The sequence below is a fragment of the Gossypium hirsutum genome, chromosome A03 (assembly GCF_007990345.1).
Source record: "Gossypium hirsutum isolate 1008001.06 chromosome A03, Gossypium_hirsutum_v2.1, whole genome shotgun sequence".
Classification (NCBI taxonomy): domain Eukaryota; kingdom Viridiplantae; phylum Streptophyta; class Magnoliopsida; order Malvales; family Malvaceae; genus Gossypium; species Gossypium hirsutum.
The window spans coordinates 586,750-600,380 of NC_053426.1; the positions used below are offsets into that span (position 1 = coordinate 586,750).

General features: G+C 33.8%; 3 protein-coding genes across 5 annotated transcripts; 1 reads left to right on the plus strand and 2 right to left on the minus strand.

The window, feature by feature from the left end:
- Positions 1–740: 740 nt before the first annotated feature.
- On the minus strand, positions 741–4,698 carry LOC107950189 (ubiquitin carboxyl-terminal hydrolase 20). 3 transcript variants are annotated; one of them, XM_041104588.1, is made up of 8 exons: positions 4,057–4,698; positions 3,847–3,970; positions 3,110–3,220; positions 2,741–2,913; positions 2,303–2,644; positions 2,063–2,185; positions 1,329–1,809; positions 741–1,239 (listed from the first exon to the last, which is right to left on the minus strand). In XM_041104588.1, the coding sequence occupies exons 1-8, from the start codon at positions 4,414–4,416 to the stop codon at positions 1,046–1,048; spliced, it is 1,908 nt and encodes a 635-aa protein (XP_040960522.1). In that variant the 5' UTR covers positions 4,417–4,698; the 3' UTR covers positions 741–1,045. The 3 variants fall into 3 exon arrangements, with proteins under 3 accessions (XP_040960522.1, XP_016740478.1, XP_016740487.1); XM_016884989.2 differs by having other exon boundaries at positions 1,353–1,809; positions 4,057–4,695; XM_016884998.2 differs by having other exon boundaries at positions 1,078–1,274; positions 1,353–1,809; positions 4,057–4,696.
- A 708-nt stretch (positions 4,699–5,406) lies between these two features.
- On the plus strand, positions 5,407–8,244 carry LOC107950182 (DNA-directed RNA polymerase I subunit rpa49). The gene is made up of 4 exons (XM_016884977.2): positions 5,407–6,008; positions 6,775–6,921; positions 7,139–7,453; positions 7,522–8,244. The coding sequence occupies exons 1-4, from the start codon at positions 5,562–5,564 to the stop codon at positions 7,933–7,935; spliced, it is 1,323 nt and encodes a 440-aa protein (XP_016740466.1). The 5' UTR covers positions 5,407–5,561; the 3' UTR covers positions 7,936–8,244.
- An 877-nt stretch (positions 8,245–9,121) lies between these two features.
- Positions 9,122–12,737, minus strand: LOC107950174 (probable ADP-ribosylation factor GTPase-activating protein AGD8). The gene is made up of 7 exons (XM_016884967.2): positions 12,407–12,737; positions 12,160–12,278; positions 10,963–11,395; positions 10,570–10,830; positions 9,895–10,017; positions 9,615–9,713; positions 9,122–9,524 (listed from the first exon to the last, which is right to left on the minus strand). Exons 1-7 carry the CDS (start codon positions 12,479–12,481, stop codon positions 9,417–9,419), a joined length of 1,218 nt encoding a protein of 405 aa, XP_016740456.1. The 5' UTR covers positions 12,482–12,737; the 3' UTR covers positions 9,122–9,416.
- Positions 12,738–13,631: the final 894 nt, after the last annotated feature.

Sequence of the window (13,631 nt, forward strand, 5' to 3'; positions counted from 1 at the left end):
GAGAAAGTCTCACTAAGAAAAGAAACATATCGAAATTAGGCGGTCATTTGAAGGCAATGAAGGGAGACTCGAAAACCTCTCTATTATGACTTTGCATATAAATCATCAGAATATCAGGACATTTCAAGAAAAAAAATCATAAAGTTGAAAGAGGAAGGGAAAAAAAACTCTGCTTTAGTATATTTCTTTGCCAAGGAAAAGGCCAAAAGGTTGAAAGATTACTAGATTACAACTGTAAAAGAGGCCTCGGATACCTTAAAACTTTTGAATAACTCAATGAGCAATTTGTAACTTTTTTTAAGTGACCAAAATGCAAAACTTAATAATAGTGAGTTAATGACAATCAAACAATAGTGAGTTAATGACAATCAAACATTCGTTAGCAACTTAACAACCCAATGACTTGAACAATAACTTTCACATAGTTAAATGACTAATTTGTAACTTTTTAAATTAAATGACCACAAAACAACCTTGGATGTAGTTTAGCCTTTTGAGTTAAACTCAATTATTTTCATGAATGAAAATAATATTTGAGTTTAATTAGTTAAAATAATAGCTTAATTGAACAAAGATCATTAGCTTAAGAGTTCTTTTAATTCAATAGCTTGTTTATATATGTTAACAGATTTTCAACAAAAAATATATAGTTAAGTAGCCAATTTGAATGAAAAAGAGGACCTAAAAGCAAAGCAAAGCAAAATTCACATAAAATAAAATCAAATAAAAAATAAAATAAGTAACCAAAATATTATTTTAATTTTTAACTTCTTACTAAAAAGAATTTATACCATATAAAAGTCTTGAAATATTTACTTCCTCAAAACAAAATCCCAAACTTTACATTTTTCCCTTACTAAAAAAAAAAAAGATCAACCCCTTTAGCCATCATTGTCTTCTAAAAAAATGGAACCCTTTATGCCATATCATACAACCAAAATGAGCATAAAAGATATAATGGACTTCATATACTCCATGTTTTTACCTTTGAGATTGATTATGGCCATGCATACTGACAAAGGGTGACCCTTTTCTGAGTAGATGATCATCTTCTTCTCTTCATTTTACCAACAGGTTGTAAAGCCAACAGAGCCATGGATTTCATACCTCGTTGACTCAACATTCTTTTAACATGTCTCATTGCTTCACTTCTTCTATGAAGCACCCTAGGCCTATTGACTGCTCTTCTTCGATTAATGGCACACTTCTTCTCTTTCGAACGGAAACGTTGAGTGTGTACTGAAAGAGTAAACCATCTCATCGCTCGTGTTATCCTAGGAAAAAGCGTATTACGTAACAAAAACTTAATATGAATCCCATTCTTTTACCTGAAGAGTCCCTTTGACACTTACCTGGTAATTGAGATCTGAATGGCATTCGAGGGAAAGTACTCTGATTGCTGTTGTTTTCCCCGAGATTGGATGCAGTAGATATACTCATCGGACTATCATCGCTCAAATCAATAGACTTTGGCTTGGATTCACTACGGGGTCCGGAAATCCCCTTGGTAACAACACATGGTTCATCAAGCTCAAGCATCAATTGTGTTTCACAAGAGAACTGAATTGAAGTTTCATCAGCAACAACTTTAGATTCATAGCCATTGGTATCGCTATTATTTACCGGTTGGAGATCGGAGACGCATACAATATTATCAAGAACAGATTTTGGTGAAGGATCAGGAGTACCAAGATCCGTACAAGGCTTTTGTACTTCTATTGCAGTTGATAACCAAGGTATACCCTCCCTAACATAGAACAAAATGTAGGCTTCTTGAGAAAGCACTTCTCCTTCCTCAACACTAGTAACCTGCAAAAGATAAAACGTGGCGCCATTATACACCATTCATTCAAGTTTCATCAAAACATCACTACATAACCACATAAATAAGATCCTTCAAAGTTTATAATTTCAGTTAATATTACATTCAATATGCTTGCAGCACAAGCAAAGTTTTAAAACATTGGGGTGATTGAACCCCCCTTTACCTTAATAAGCACGAAAATTCTAATCAAGAAACATATATCGAGACTAGTTGGAACAAATTTGTTTGAGTTCTTACGATTGAATCATTCAAATTATGCCACGTATCTGGAGAGGACCGAATGTAACAAACGTAATGTCCAGAAGTAGGGTTGTATCCAGAGTGCTTCACAACTGCATATAACTGATACTTCAGTTCCTCCTATTACAAAACGAGCACAAACAATATGAGTTTAGCAGTTTTGAACACTAAAAAAGTGGTATAATTAATCAAAATAGACCATATAAAGCCGACCCCAAAGCAAATGGTGCTACTCACATTATTACTTGTCTGATTGACATTAGTGTAAGGCTGCAAATCCAACTCTAACGGGAAAACAATGTGCTTGTCGATCTTCTTGACGTAGGTTGCTTTAGTCTTAAATCTCTTCAAGTGGAATGCTGCAACCGAAGGAGCCTGGTCTAGCATAAGTTGTTTTTCAACCGACACCTTGTCTTCACAATTCTCACACCTGAACTTTGCAACCAGATCATCTATCTTTTCCACCTTGGTGAAAGACTCTAAAGCACTCGGAAGGGTGTCAACATCTTCGATCTCCAAACTCAAATCAATCAAGGGCTCGTAACTGTAAGAAATGTGACCACAATTGCAACAGCATAGCTGAAACCATCAAAGTAAAGGTATAATCAATAAAAGACTACATTTCTCACTTACTTAGAAATGGCTAATCGAGATCAATTTGGCATTGTTCCTTACTTTGCTAACAAGTCGACCACCAAAAACCTTCTTAACTAAACAAATAGCCGGAGAAGACGAACAATCATCCTTTAGCTTTAAGTCCAAGCAACATTCTTCCAGCCTATTTAACAAGCACTGAAGGAACTCGTGAGCATCCTCTTGTTGATATCTCTCAAAACTAGGTGAGATATCTGGATTTCATGTGTCAAGAATTACAATTAAGAAAGAACTCTTTTCGATAGCACATTGATAACAAATATGGCAATTTCATCAAATTACAAAAGTTAAGCCTAACTACAAAATTCAATTTTGGAACAATAATTAACTATTCAACCAGAAATTAACAAGCAAATGACAAAATAAAAACAAAAAAAAAGAAAAGGATACAGCTCAAATTGTCAAAAATTTTAGATGGTGAAACAACTCCTCCAGATGAATTCAATGAAAGCTCAATGTGATCATGAACAGCACAAAGTAAACAAAAGCTATTAATATTCCCTGACAAATCCAACAAAACTAAATAGTTAGAAACCCCGAAAGGATACACATACACATACACATATACATATAGGATTCACATGGCTGCAAATCATACCATCAACAATAGCACATTTAGGAAAAGAATCATCTATCCCTCATATCCTTCATGTCCATGACATGGTTAGAATTATGTTGCATTGCAATATACGTACATATATACATACACATACATATAGGATTCACTTGGCTGCAAATCATACCACCAACAATAACACATTTACGAAAAGAATCATCTATCCCTCATATCCTTCATGTCCATGACATAATTAGACTTATGTTGCATTGCAATATACGTACTTGTACACATAGACATACACATACACATACACATACACATACATATATATACATATACACCAAAGGCGAAGACAGGGGGGCAGGCACTGGCCTTGGCCCCCAAAAAATGGTAAATTTGCTACGGAGGCCCTTCAAGTTTTGTCAAATCTTAAGTTAGTATAATGGTAAAATTATACTTTGACCCCCCCCAAAAAGTTATTATTCATTTCTGGCCCCTAAAGTAATTTTTTGGATTCACTCCTAATATACACATACATATACAAAAGTTTAAAGGAAAGAGTTCTTACGTTGACAAGGCTTCTCATGATGATTTAAAGACCGAAGACCCAAAACAAAAGGAACAGTATGAGTAAAACATTGTAACACGGCATTGATAAAACATGTGTTACCCAAATTTTCCAGCCCTGCACCCTACAAAATCCAATATCCAAAATGTTCAATTATTCAATCACCATTCAACCAACATATACATACGCACATGAATAATATAAACATACCACTCCAGTTGGTTCATTTGCAATTCTAAAACCTTCATTAGAAGGAACCCAAGGATCATGGGGTTGCTTAGAATCATAAGGGAGTAAAGCTAGGATCTGAGACAATTCGTATTCATCAGAAGAAGACGAAGGGGGTTGTTGATACGTTAACGGAAGCACGTTCAGACCTTCAGGGTTCACCGCCGTTTCATCTTCGAGGAAGCTTTCTAACATGGTGGCAAGATCAAGGGAATCATTAACAGCCACCATTGGAGAAAAAGATGATGACCCAGATAAAGAATCGGGCACTAGAGACGGAACCTGATCGATTTGAGAGGGAGAAGGATCATTTGGTTTATCAGTATACGTTTGGGTTTCCATAGAAAGACGGTGATAAAAGCTTGCAATGAGTTTCGACAGAAAAAAAAAGGAGTTTCGGGGAGATTAAGAATTATGTATCTCCAAAAGAAACGAACTTTGGAATCCCCAATCTTGCTGGAATAATTAAGAAGAATAGTGGGGTTTTCTTGGAGAACAATTTTGAAAGGGGGAGGGAAATTTTTTAAGCCGCCATTTCTTTGGTTTTCTTCTCCATTGACTGTATAAAAAATAGACTGCTTACTGTAGAAGGTAAATAAAAAGAGAGAACTGAACAGATCGTTTTGACTTTTGAGTTTTGGTCAAACCCTCTCTTTTTTTAGGGTTATTTTTTTGTTTCCCTTTTCAGCTTTGTCGGTTAAAGAAAATTATTATAAAATGTGAGATTTCTTTTTTATATTTTATTATAAAATCGTTTCAATATTATTTAAATTTGATTAGGTGTGGATTGGGGTATTGATTCGGATAAATATTTTAGATCGGATGAGTTGAGAATTAGTATAAACCTGTTGAATTAACGATTGAACTAGTTGAATCGATTTTTAATATTTTTTAGTTTTATTAATTTTTTTAATGATTTATTTAAATAAATTAACAAAAATAATAATTTGACTGATTCAAACATCGGTCCAATTTAAAAAAGCTTAATGATTGTATCAATTTAGACAATATTATTGAACCAAAAATCAAAACCAATTGTACTGATTAAAAAATATCAAAATCGAGTTTAACCAAAATAACACCCAAATAATTTTTTTAGCTTATATCGATAAACCCAAATTCAAGCCCAAATATCCTAAACTGATAAACCCAACAAAAAATGGTAGGCATATCAATCAAAATTTTAAAGATAACATATTAAATAGTAATTTTTTTAAAATTTTTGAATAGTTGGTGTCGGACAATTTAAGACCCATAAAACTGAGTTAGGTGAAATGAAGTTTGGGCTTGAAGCCTATATTTTCCTTGTTCCAAACCCAAAAATATTATCCAACCCCTAATTAATAAACCCTAAGATCAAAATACCCAATTTTTATCTTTGATTGATACTCTCTCCTTTTCCATTATTTTCTCTCCACACTTCCATAGCCGGACTCTTCTCTCTTCTTTCAAAGGAAGGGGTTATTTTTCCCTATTAGGCGATCACCATGGATAAACAGCCATCTGCTTCAAAATCAAGAACACAAAAATCCAAAAAGAGGAGCAGAGATGATAATCAAAATCCTGGTGGGGCAAAACATGAGAATTTGCAAGTAAAAATCCAACTTTTTCAAGACCAACCAAACAAGATTCCACCTTTAGTTGCTTATTTCCCATCTGGTTACAACCCTCAAACTCAACAAAGACAAGATGAAGAAGAACCCAATAACCAGAACAACTCACCCAAGGTCCCGAAGGTCAAGGTTTATAGAAACATGGCTCAAAGAAAGGGTAATAGGCTTCAAGTTGTGGTTAGCCCTGGTGGGTCAAATGTGGATTTTGTTGGGTCAAGTTTTACAGGTGAGGCTGCTGCTGCACAAGTTTGTAGGTACTCACTTGGGGTTCTTGATAAAGAGGCTGGGACTCTCAAAATTATCCCTATTGCTACTAATAAGGTAACATTTTTTCTATGTATATGTATGTATGTGTATTTTCTCATTTGTATAACTACTAGCTGTAAGTTATATAATGGAGATGTATGTCTATGTGTATGTGTATTCTCTTATTTGTGTAACTACTGTTCCTTAAGTTATATAGTGTATGTGTATGTGTATGTGTATGTGTATGTGTATGTGTATGTGTATGTGTATGTGTATGTGTATGTGTATGTGTATGTGTATGTGTATGTGTATGTGTATGTGTATGTGTATGTGTATGTGTATGTGTATGTGTATGTGTATGTGTATGTGTATGTGTATGTGTATGTGTATGTGTATGTGTATGTGTATGTGTATCTGTATGTGTATCTGTATGTGTATGTGTATGTGTATGTGTATGTGTATGTGTATGTGTATGTGTATGTGTATGTGTATGTGTATGTGTATGTGTATGTGTATGTGTATGTGTAACTACTGGCCTTAAGTTATATAATGGAGAGGTATGTGTATGTGTGTGTATGTGTATGTGTATGTGTATGTGTATGTGTATGTGTATGTGTATGTGTATGTGTATGTGTATGTATCCTCTTATTTGTGTAACTACTGGCCCTAAGTTATATAATGGAGATGTATGTGTATATGTGTATTCTCTTATTTGTGTAACTACTGGCCCTTAAGTTATATAATGAAGATGTTTGTGGTAAGGGAAATCATGTTGCTATCGAACAAGATGTTTATTATGGTTTTTAGTTAATGTAATTGGCTTTGCGTGATTTAATTGTAGATATTTAGATTGGAACCGAGAGTTAGAACTGCCGAGACTGCTAATGAAGAAGCTTCGAATTCCACAAAGAGTGAACTTACTGCCAATAGAATGGACAAGCTGGGAGAGCTTACTGCACTTTACGGAACAAAGAGAGAGAGAAAGAAGGTTTGGCCTTTTCGTATTTCTTGGTTCTTGAAGTGTAATTATAGATTCACATATATATTTGATTGGCTTTTTGAGATATCGGCTTAAGTGGTAATGCAATTGGTTACATTCATAGTTATACATAGAAATACCTAATTTTTTTTTTTATGTAAATACGAGTACAACCAAGTGATACTTTTAGTACTATTACAAGGTTCTAACATCTTGTATAATGCAGAGGAAGGACGCCATCAATTTGAAGAAGGAAGTTGATTCTGAATCACAAAAATCTTTAGACAAGAAGATCGAGGAAGTTGCCTTTGACAAGGAGGCATTGGCAAACACCAGTTCCCTTATTGCTCGTAACATCCCTCCACACGATGTTTCTGCTACTACGCCCCTAGAAGCTTACCCGCTTGACAAGATTATTCTCAAAGGCGACTGGGATTTTCTTGGAGATATTTATAAGCTTTGGCAGGGTGGCGAAAAAGTAGAAACCAATGCTTATCCGCACTTTGTTTGCAACAGAATCCGAAAATTGGATGCAATTGAGGTAATGCTACGAGAAAAGACTTACCGAAACTTTTCATTGATATATTCTTACGTTGCCTTTAACTGCAGGACGAGACACAAAAATGGAAACTCTTGTGCATACTTTCGTATATTACTCATCTCATGAAGTTCAGGGATCAATTCTCGATGGGACATGTTAAATCCGGAAAGAAACATATTATCCCAAGCATTATACATCATAGGTTCCTTAACCTGTTTACTGATCCAGGGTCTAAAATACTAGCAAGTGAAAAAATCAATCTCTTCATCAGTTATGTCTTGGTGCTCGCTTTACATGTTGATGGATTCCGAACCGATCCATCAGATATAGCACAGGATCTAAGGATCAGTAAAGTAGATTTAAGACAACATTTTCTGAACCTGGGGTGTAAACTCGTGCATCAGAACAGCATATTATACGCAACCCTTCCCGTCCCTCTAAACTTTCCTTCTCAGAATATAAGACGAAAACGAAGACAGTAGATGGATCGGCTGTCACAGATGATATTTCAGCGATGTCGGTCCATGGAGGTGGGTTTTTCGTCTTTGCGGTGCTAGTATTAACTATGCCGAATTTTGATTTATCAATGTTTGTGGTCATTATTTATTCAAGTTGATTGATAACTGATAAAAGGGTCTGCAACATTTTTTTTGTTTTGATGTTGTATCAAAGCTATATCAAAAGCCATGAATTAGCATTTTGTTTTGAGTGGTTTTTATATTTTTCATGTTTTTTTATTGGAAACAGAGTGTTGTATGAGAATTTAGTAGCCAATAGAATAATTTGGTCTCTATTTTGTTATATTAAAGAAGAATGTCAACAAAATGATTTAGGGTTGAGGTTTGAGTATGATAGCCGGATGAATTCGAGTTTCGGGTTTGGGTTATTTTTGGATTTTTTGGGGTTTGTATTTTTCAGATTAAAGTTATTACAAATTCAAACTGCTTTTTTTTTTTGTTTTGTTTTTGATACCAACATGCTTAAGCGCCATTGCTTTCATGTTTTTGTTGCAACACATAAGTTAAAAGCTTAATTAAAATCAGGTAAAATTAATTGATTAATATTGGATTATTAATTAAATTAGAATTATTTACGTTAAAATGATAAAAATTAATGAAAACAACACAATGGAAAAATATGCCCTTTCAATTCTCATTATAGTTTCTTCCACGTTCTTAAAAAGGTGGCCATAATTGACATTTGATACCTTATTTGACAGATCTTACAGTGGTCAAAAAATTATAATTGTTTAAGAAACAACAAAATTAATTTTTATTAATTAAATTAAAGAGTAAATTAATCTTTTTCTATTAAAAATTTCATCCATTAAAAACATAATTGATGAAATACAAAAAAACATTTTTAACAACAAAATTAAATAACAATTTTAACAAAAAAAATAACTTTTTATTCTAACTACAAAGACAATCTTCTTGTTATTACAAGGGCGTTCATAGTACATTTACTGTTTCAAGTTCAACCCGTTAATTAATCCTCCATATATAAACCCTAAAATATAAATAAATAAAAAGGGCAATCCCCAATTTATTCACTAACTAAACAATAATATCATATCATACTAATAATGAACGTAAAACAGGTAAAAAGAAAAAGAAAAAAAAAAGAGAAAGCAATATGAGAAAAGTTAAAAACAGGCAAAAGGCAATGTAGTTCAACTCCAACATACCTTTTCCTAATACACGCACAACATGACAACTTTGCTTTGGTTTACAGTTGATACACATACGAATTCTATACGAAAGGGTCCAATAAAAATACCACATTTGGTAATAGTGGTAACAAAGAAAAGAAAACCAGCCTGCCATGACATTTAAGGTTTTTTTTTTTAAGATATTATTTGAAAAGAATTTTATGATAAAAATAGCTTTACATTCAGTACAAAAACATATATAGGCTGGTAAAATAACAAAACATGTTTTTTTTAAAGGTCAGAACACTTGCATTAAAGGATTCTGTCCTGGAGATCCGACATTAGTGTCGATGCCAATGAGCTAAGTTTCTTTCCTGTCTCACCAGCTATGTTCTTGAGGTTTGAGATATCTTGTTGGGCCTGAAACCAATAATGATAAATATACAAATGAACTGATACTCGATAAAGAAATATGGGGACTGCATAAAAGATGCAATTTAAAAAGCATACCTGGAAAGAGAGTCGATTGATTAGATCGCTAGCAGCGACATCAATAGAACCATCGGCAGAATGACCAAATAGATCAGCACTGGAGATGGCTGTTGAACCCTGTAAAAGACCAGGTGACTATCAGGTCTCAGAAAACCACATTTCATGGATAAATTACTTCCGGTTATGCGCACATATGAAAGAAAAAGAGGCTGTGAAAAAATGGTAGTAAAAGTTGGTGGTAGATAAGGATACAGTTAAATTATATCTGTCAAGAAAGAAATAGCTACACAGCACGTACTGAGAATTTCTGCAAAGTAACTTGAGCATCATTGTCTGCTCTGGTATTATCACCAAAATATTGGGCTGATGAAATAGATTTTGCATTTGAGAACTTTCTCCTAGCTTCATCAGTTTCCTGAATCTGATAGCAAAAACGAAGCAATAAGAAACAAACCTGAATGGCAAAATAAGATACAAGCAGAAATAATGACTAAGATTGACCCCTCCCAGGGGGGATATTATAAAAGTTAAAACACTTCTCATCCATCAAATTCTCACACATTACACTACATGAATATCTCCAATATGGGAACATTTCCTTTTCAAATTCTATGATTTGGAAGGCAAAGTGACACATTCAAGTAGATTGAAGGCTATGTCCTGAAATTTGATTTTCAAGGAAAAAAGTACCGCTAGCTAAAAGCATAACCAGACATCCTCATTAAGAAGTTGAAAGTTTCTAGCAGTACAGGTATTACAATTGACCTTGAGTGATATCGGAATCATAGAGAAGAGTAAGATGTTCTAAAACCAAAAGGAGACAATTCCATTAAACTAATCAGCCATTTATACACACAATATTTAATTCTTTGCCAACAACCTCTTGACCAAGTGCCAACTCCCCGGAATTCTTACCCCTATCCCCAATTATCAACAAAAAATGTATATTTAAGTTCTTGGTCATATAACTTACTTGCACTTTTGAGGTATTTGAGCTTGATTTCTTCTGAAAACCACTGTCCATGCCAAATTCTGCAAAGAAGCTTGACGACTTTGGTGGAGCAACATGGCTAAGAATTTGCGGGCCACCAGAACTCGACTCAGAAGATTGATCATTGTCTACATACTCAAAACGAGATGGAAAAGTTGAGCTAACAGGTGCAGTGTTATTAGTAGGGGAAGCAACAGTAACAACTCGTTCTTCAGGCTTTTGATCATACAGATTTTCACTTGGCTGCAGTAAAAAAACTAGGTTATTAAGAAGGGCATTTAAAATAACTCCAAAAACATGTAAATATTCTAATCAAGATATCCTTATGATCATTCTGCAGTAATTGTATTGCTCAAGAAGGTCTGGAAGGAATACCTTTGAAGTAAGCTTTCTGGCACCAAGTCCTCCAGTTTTTCCAGTTCTTTTTGCACCTAGAGGCTTCTTAACAGTGCTGGTAACAACTTTATGAGAAGCTTTCGGTGAAGTGGGAAGTTCTACTTTTTCTTGCCCAACTAAAGAACTTTCTTTAGGAGTTTCATCAGTCTTGCTATTAAGAGGTCCATTGGGTGCTTGGGGTGACTGGGAAGCAACAGGTGATGAAGGCAAACCTGTCTCCTCTGCCATACTCTTAGCAACTTCTTTTGATAATATTTGCCTATATAAATCAGCTGCTCTTGAAGTATATTTGGCCTCAATTTTTCCCCCATCAGACCATCCATGCTGCTTAAAGAAAACCTGTGCACGGTTGTTACCTCCATAGATCATCATTTTCAATTGTTCAGTAGACCAAGAATCTAAATTTGTAGACCTGCATAAAATATACATGTTTTTCAAAGAGGAAAACACATCTAACAAAACAACTTAGCTTTTTAGGCCAATAAGGACAATCTCAACGCCTAAGAAGGTGGTGTGGTTTTGTTCCTTCAAATTTGGCTAAACACACCGACAAAACAAACAAAAAGAAGTACAATATAGGGAGGTGATATGCATATTGCATTGTTTACCCACAAAAGACTCAAACAGGTTCGGCTAATACCAGATTAATCACTCTACAGAATGGAATTATTCTATCAAAAACTCGAGAAAAATAAAAAGGAGCCTTTCTAAGTAAATTTTAAAACTATATCAAAGGAAGAACAAAAGCCGATACAGGAACAGCTTATCCCATTTGCATTATAAATAAAAAAGTCAATTTAACCGCATACTATCATACATAAACAATAGCCCCAAAAACCATTTCAGTTCAGGAATCTCTCCAAGACTAGAAACAAGAAGTGTGGAAACATCTCTGAACATGAAAATACATAATTCAGAAGCACGTAAATAGAATACCAAAAACCAAATTTCCTCCTTTCATTCATTCCTTCAATTGAATTTCAAGAGACCCAAAACCGGATTACGATTTACAAATTTCCACACTAGACATCTCAGCTGTATCCATAAATTCCCTTATAAAACGGTTGTTCTAAAGCAAGACAAAAAGCCTTTGCACGAATAATTAAAACGCGTCACTAATTAACGAAAAAAAAAACACGAAAACTAAATCCAAAACGATATTAAAAATAATGAAACCTGACAAAGCTGATGTGTACACCGAGACTCCGATGAACGGCTGAGCAATCGATGCAAAGAAAGATCCCGTAAGTCACTGACGCCCATGTTGGATTCTTCGCATTACAATCGAAACACATCTAACAAAAAAATATATAAAAAAATTAAACAAATCGAATATCAACTAACGGAAATTCCAGATCTGAACCAGATCTACCGATAAATCAATAGAACAATCATAAAATTTAAAAAAAAAATTAAAAAACACCTTGTTTTCTAATTTTGCTTTCAGCTTTCTGAAAACGGTATTCTTGTCGGTCAGATTATCGGACGACGACGCCATCGATGGTTCTTTCTTTTCTTTCAATTTTTTTCTTTTTGAAATTTAAAACGAAAATATTATTTATATGTATATAAAGGAAGGATTTTTGCACTGAAGAGGGGTGGGATCGAATATCGAACAGCTCCTCTGGCTTTAGAATTTGAAAGATATATTAAAAAAAAGTGTAAAAAGCAAAATCAATTGCAATTGCAATTGGATTTGGGTTTGGGTTTTTTTTTTTTTTGCCCTTTTTTGGGAGGAATGATTTGGTTTGATTATGTAATGACGATTGTGGCCTTTTTTTAATTAATTAAGGGTTTTTGGAAGGACGAAAATGACCTTGAAATGGCGGAGCTTCCGCCTTTCCTCCGTGGGTGGCGGTGGTTGGGCAGGAGTTTTTTGGGTAAACTATATCCAATGTCACTAAACTATTAATATATTTACATTTTGGTCACTCAACTTCAAAAAAGTTACAAATTTATCATTTAATTATTTGAAAGTTTTCACTTAAATCATTAGAATGTTAAAATCGTTATTGTATGGCCTAATCCTTTCACACCACTTACTCGAATTAAAAGCTTTCATCCCCTTCTATTTTTACAGCTCAATTTCTTTTATGAAATAATTTTAAATATCACGAATCTGCGAACTAAAATCCAAACAAATTTTTTCTTTGATCTCAGAAACTGACCATCAAATCAACTTGGATCTAAAATATGTTATTCTACTAGTTGATGGGTTACTGATTATCAAATCATTATTTAGAGATCGCTAGCTAGTCTTAAAAAAAAAAACTTAACAGCCTGGTGACTTAAATGAAAATTTTTGAATAGTTCAATGACTTAAATAAAAACTTTCAAATAATTCAATGACCATATTGTAATTTTTTGAAATTAAATAACTAAAACATAAACTTACTGATAATTTAATGATATGAGTGTAATTTAACCTATTTTTTCAATGGGCTTAGATATTAGAAGGTGTAACTAACTAAGTCACCTCAATTATTGTTGATGGCTCAACGAATATTCATCCACTAATTAAACCAACCATAGGAGAATACAATGCTAAATAACAACTTTATATCATAAAACATATTTTCCTACTTTTGAAACCTGCCATTACAAAGGATAATCACCTACTTCGAATATAGATTATAAAATAAATATGA

Coding starts and splice junctions, on each gene's coding strand:
- LOC107950182 (XM_016884977.2), top strand. CDS start 5,562: ATGGATAAACAGCCATCTGCTTCAAAATCAAGAACACAAAAATCCAAA. Junction 6,009..6,774: donor TCCCTATTGCTACTAATAAG/GTAACATTTTTT, acceptor ATTTAATTGTAG/ATATTTAGATTGGAACCGAG. Junction 7,454..7,521: donor GAAAATTGGATGCAATTGAG/GTAATGCTACGA, acceptor CTTTAACTGCAG/GACGAGACACAAAAATGGAA.
- LOC107950189 (XM_041104588.1), bottom strand. CDS start 4,416: ATGGAAACCCAAACGTATACTGATAAACCAAATGATCCTTCTCCCTCT. Junction 2,186..2,302: donor TCAATCAGACAAGTAATAAT/GTGAGTAGCACC, acceptor GTTTTGTAATAG/GAGGAACTGAAGTATCAGTT. Junction 1,810..2,062: donor ATAATTTGAATGATTCAATC/GTAAGAACTCAA, acceptor TATCTTTTGCAG/GTTACTAGTGTTGAGGAAGG.
- LOC107950174 (XM_016884967.2), bottom strand. CDS start 12,481: ATGGCGTCGTCGTCCGATAATCTGACCGACAAGAATACCGTTTTCAGA. Junction 11,396..12,159: donor GTACACATCAGCTTTGTCAG/GTTTCATTATTT, acceptor TATTTTATGCAG/GTCTACAAATTTAGATTCTT. Junction 10,018..10,569: donor CAAATACCTCAAAAGTGCAA/GTAAGTTATATG, acceptor TTTTGCTATCAG/ATTCAGGAAACTGATGAAGC.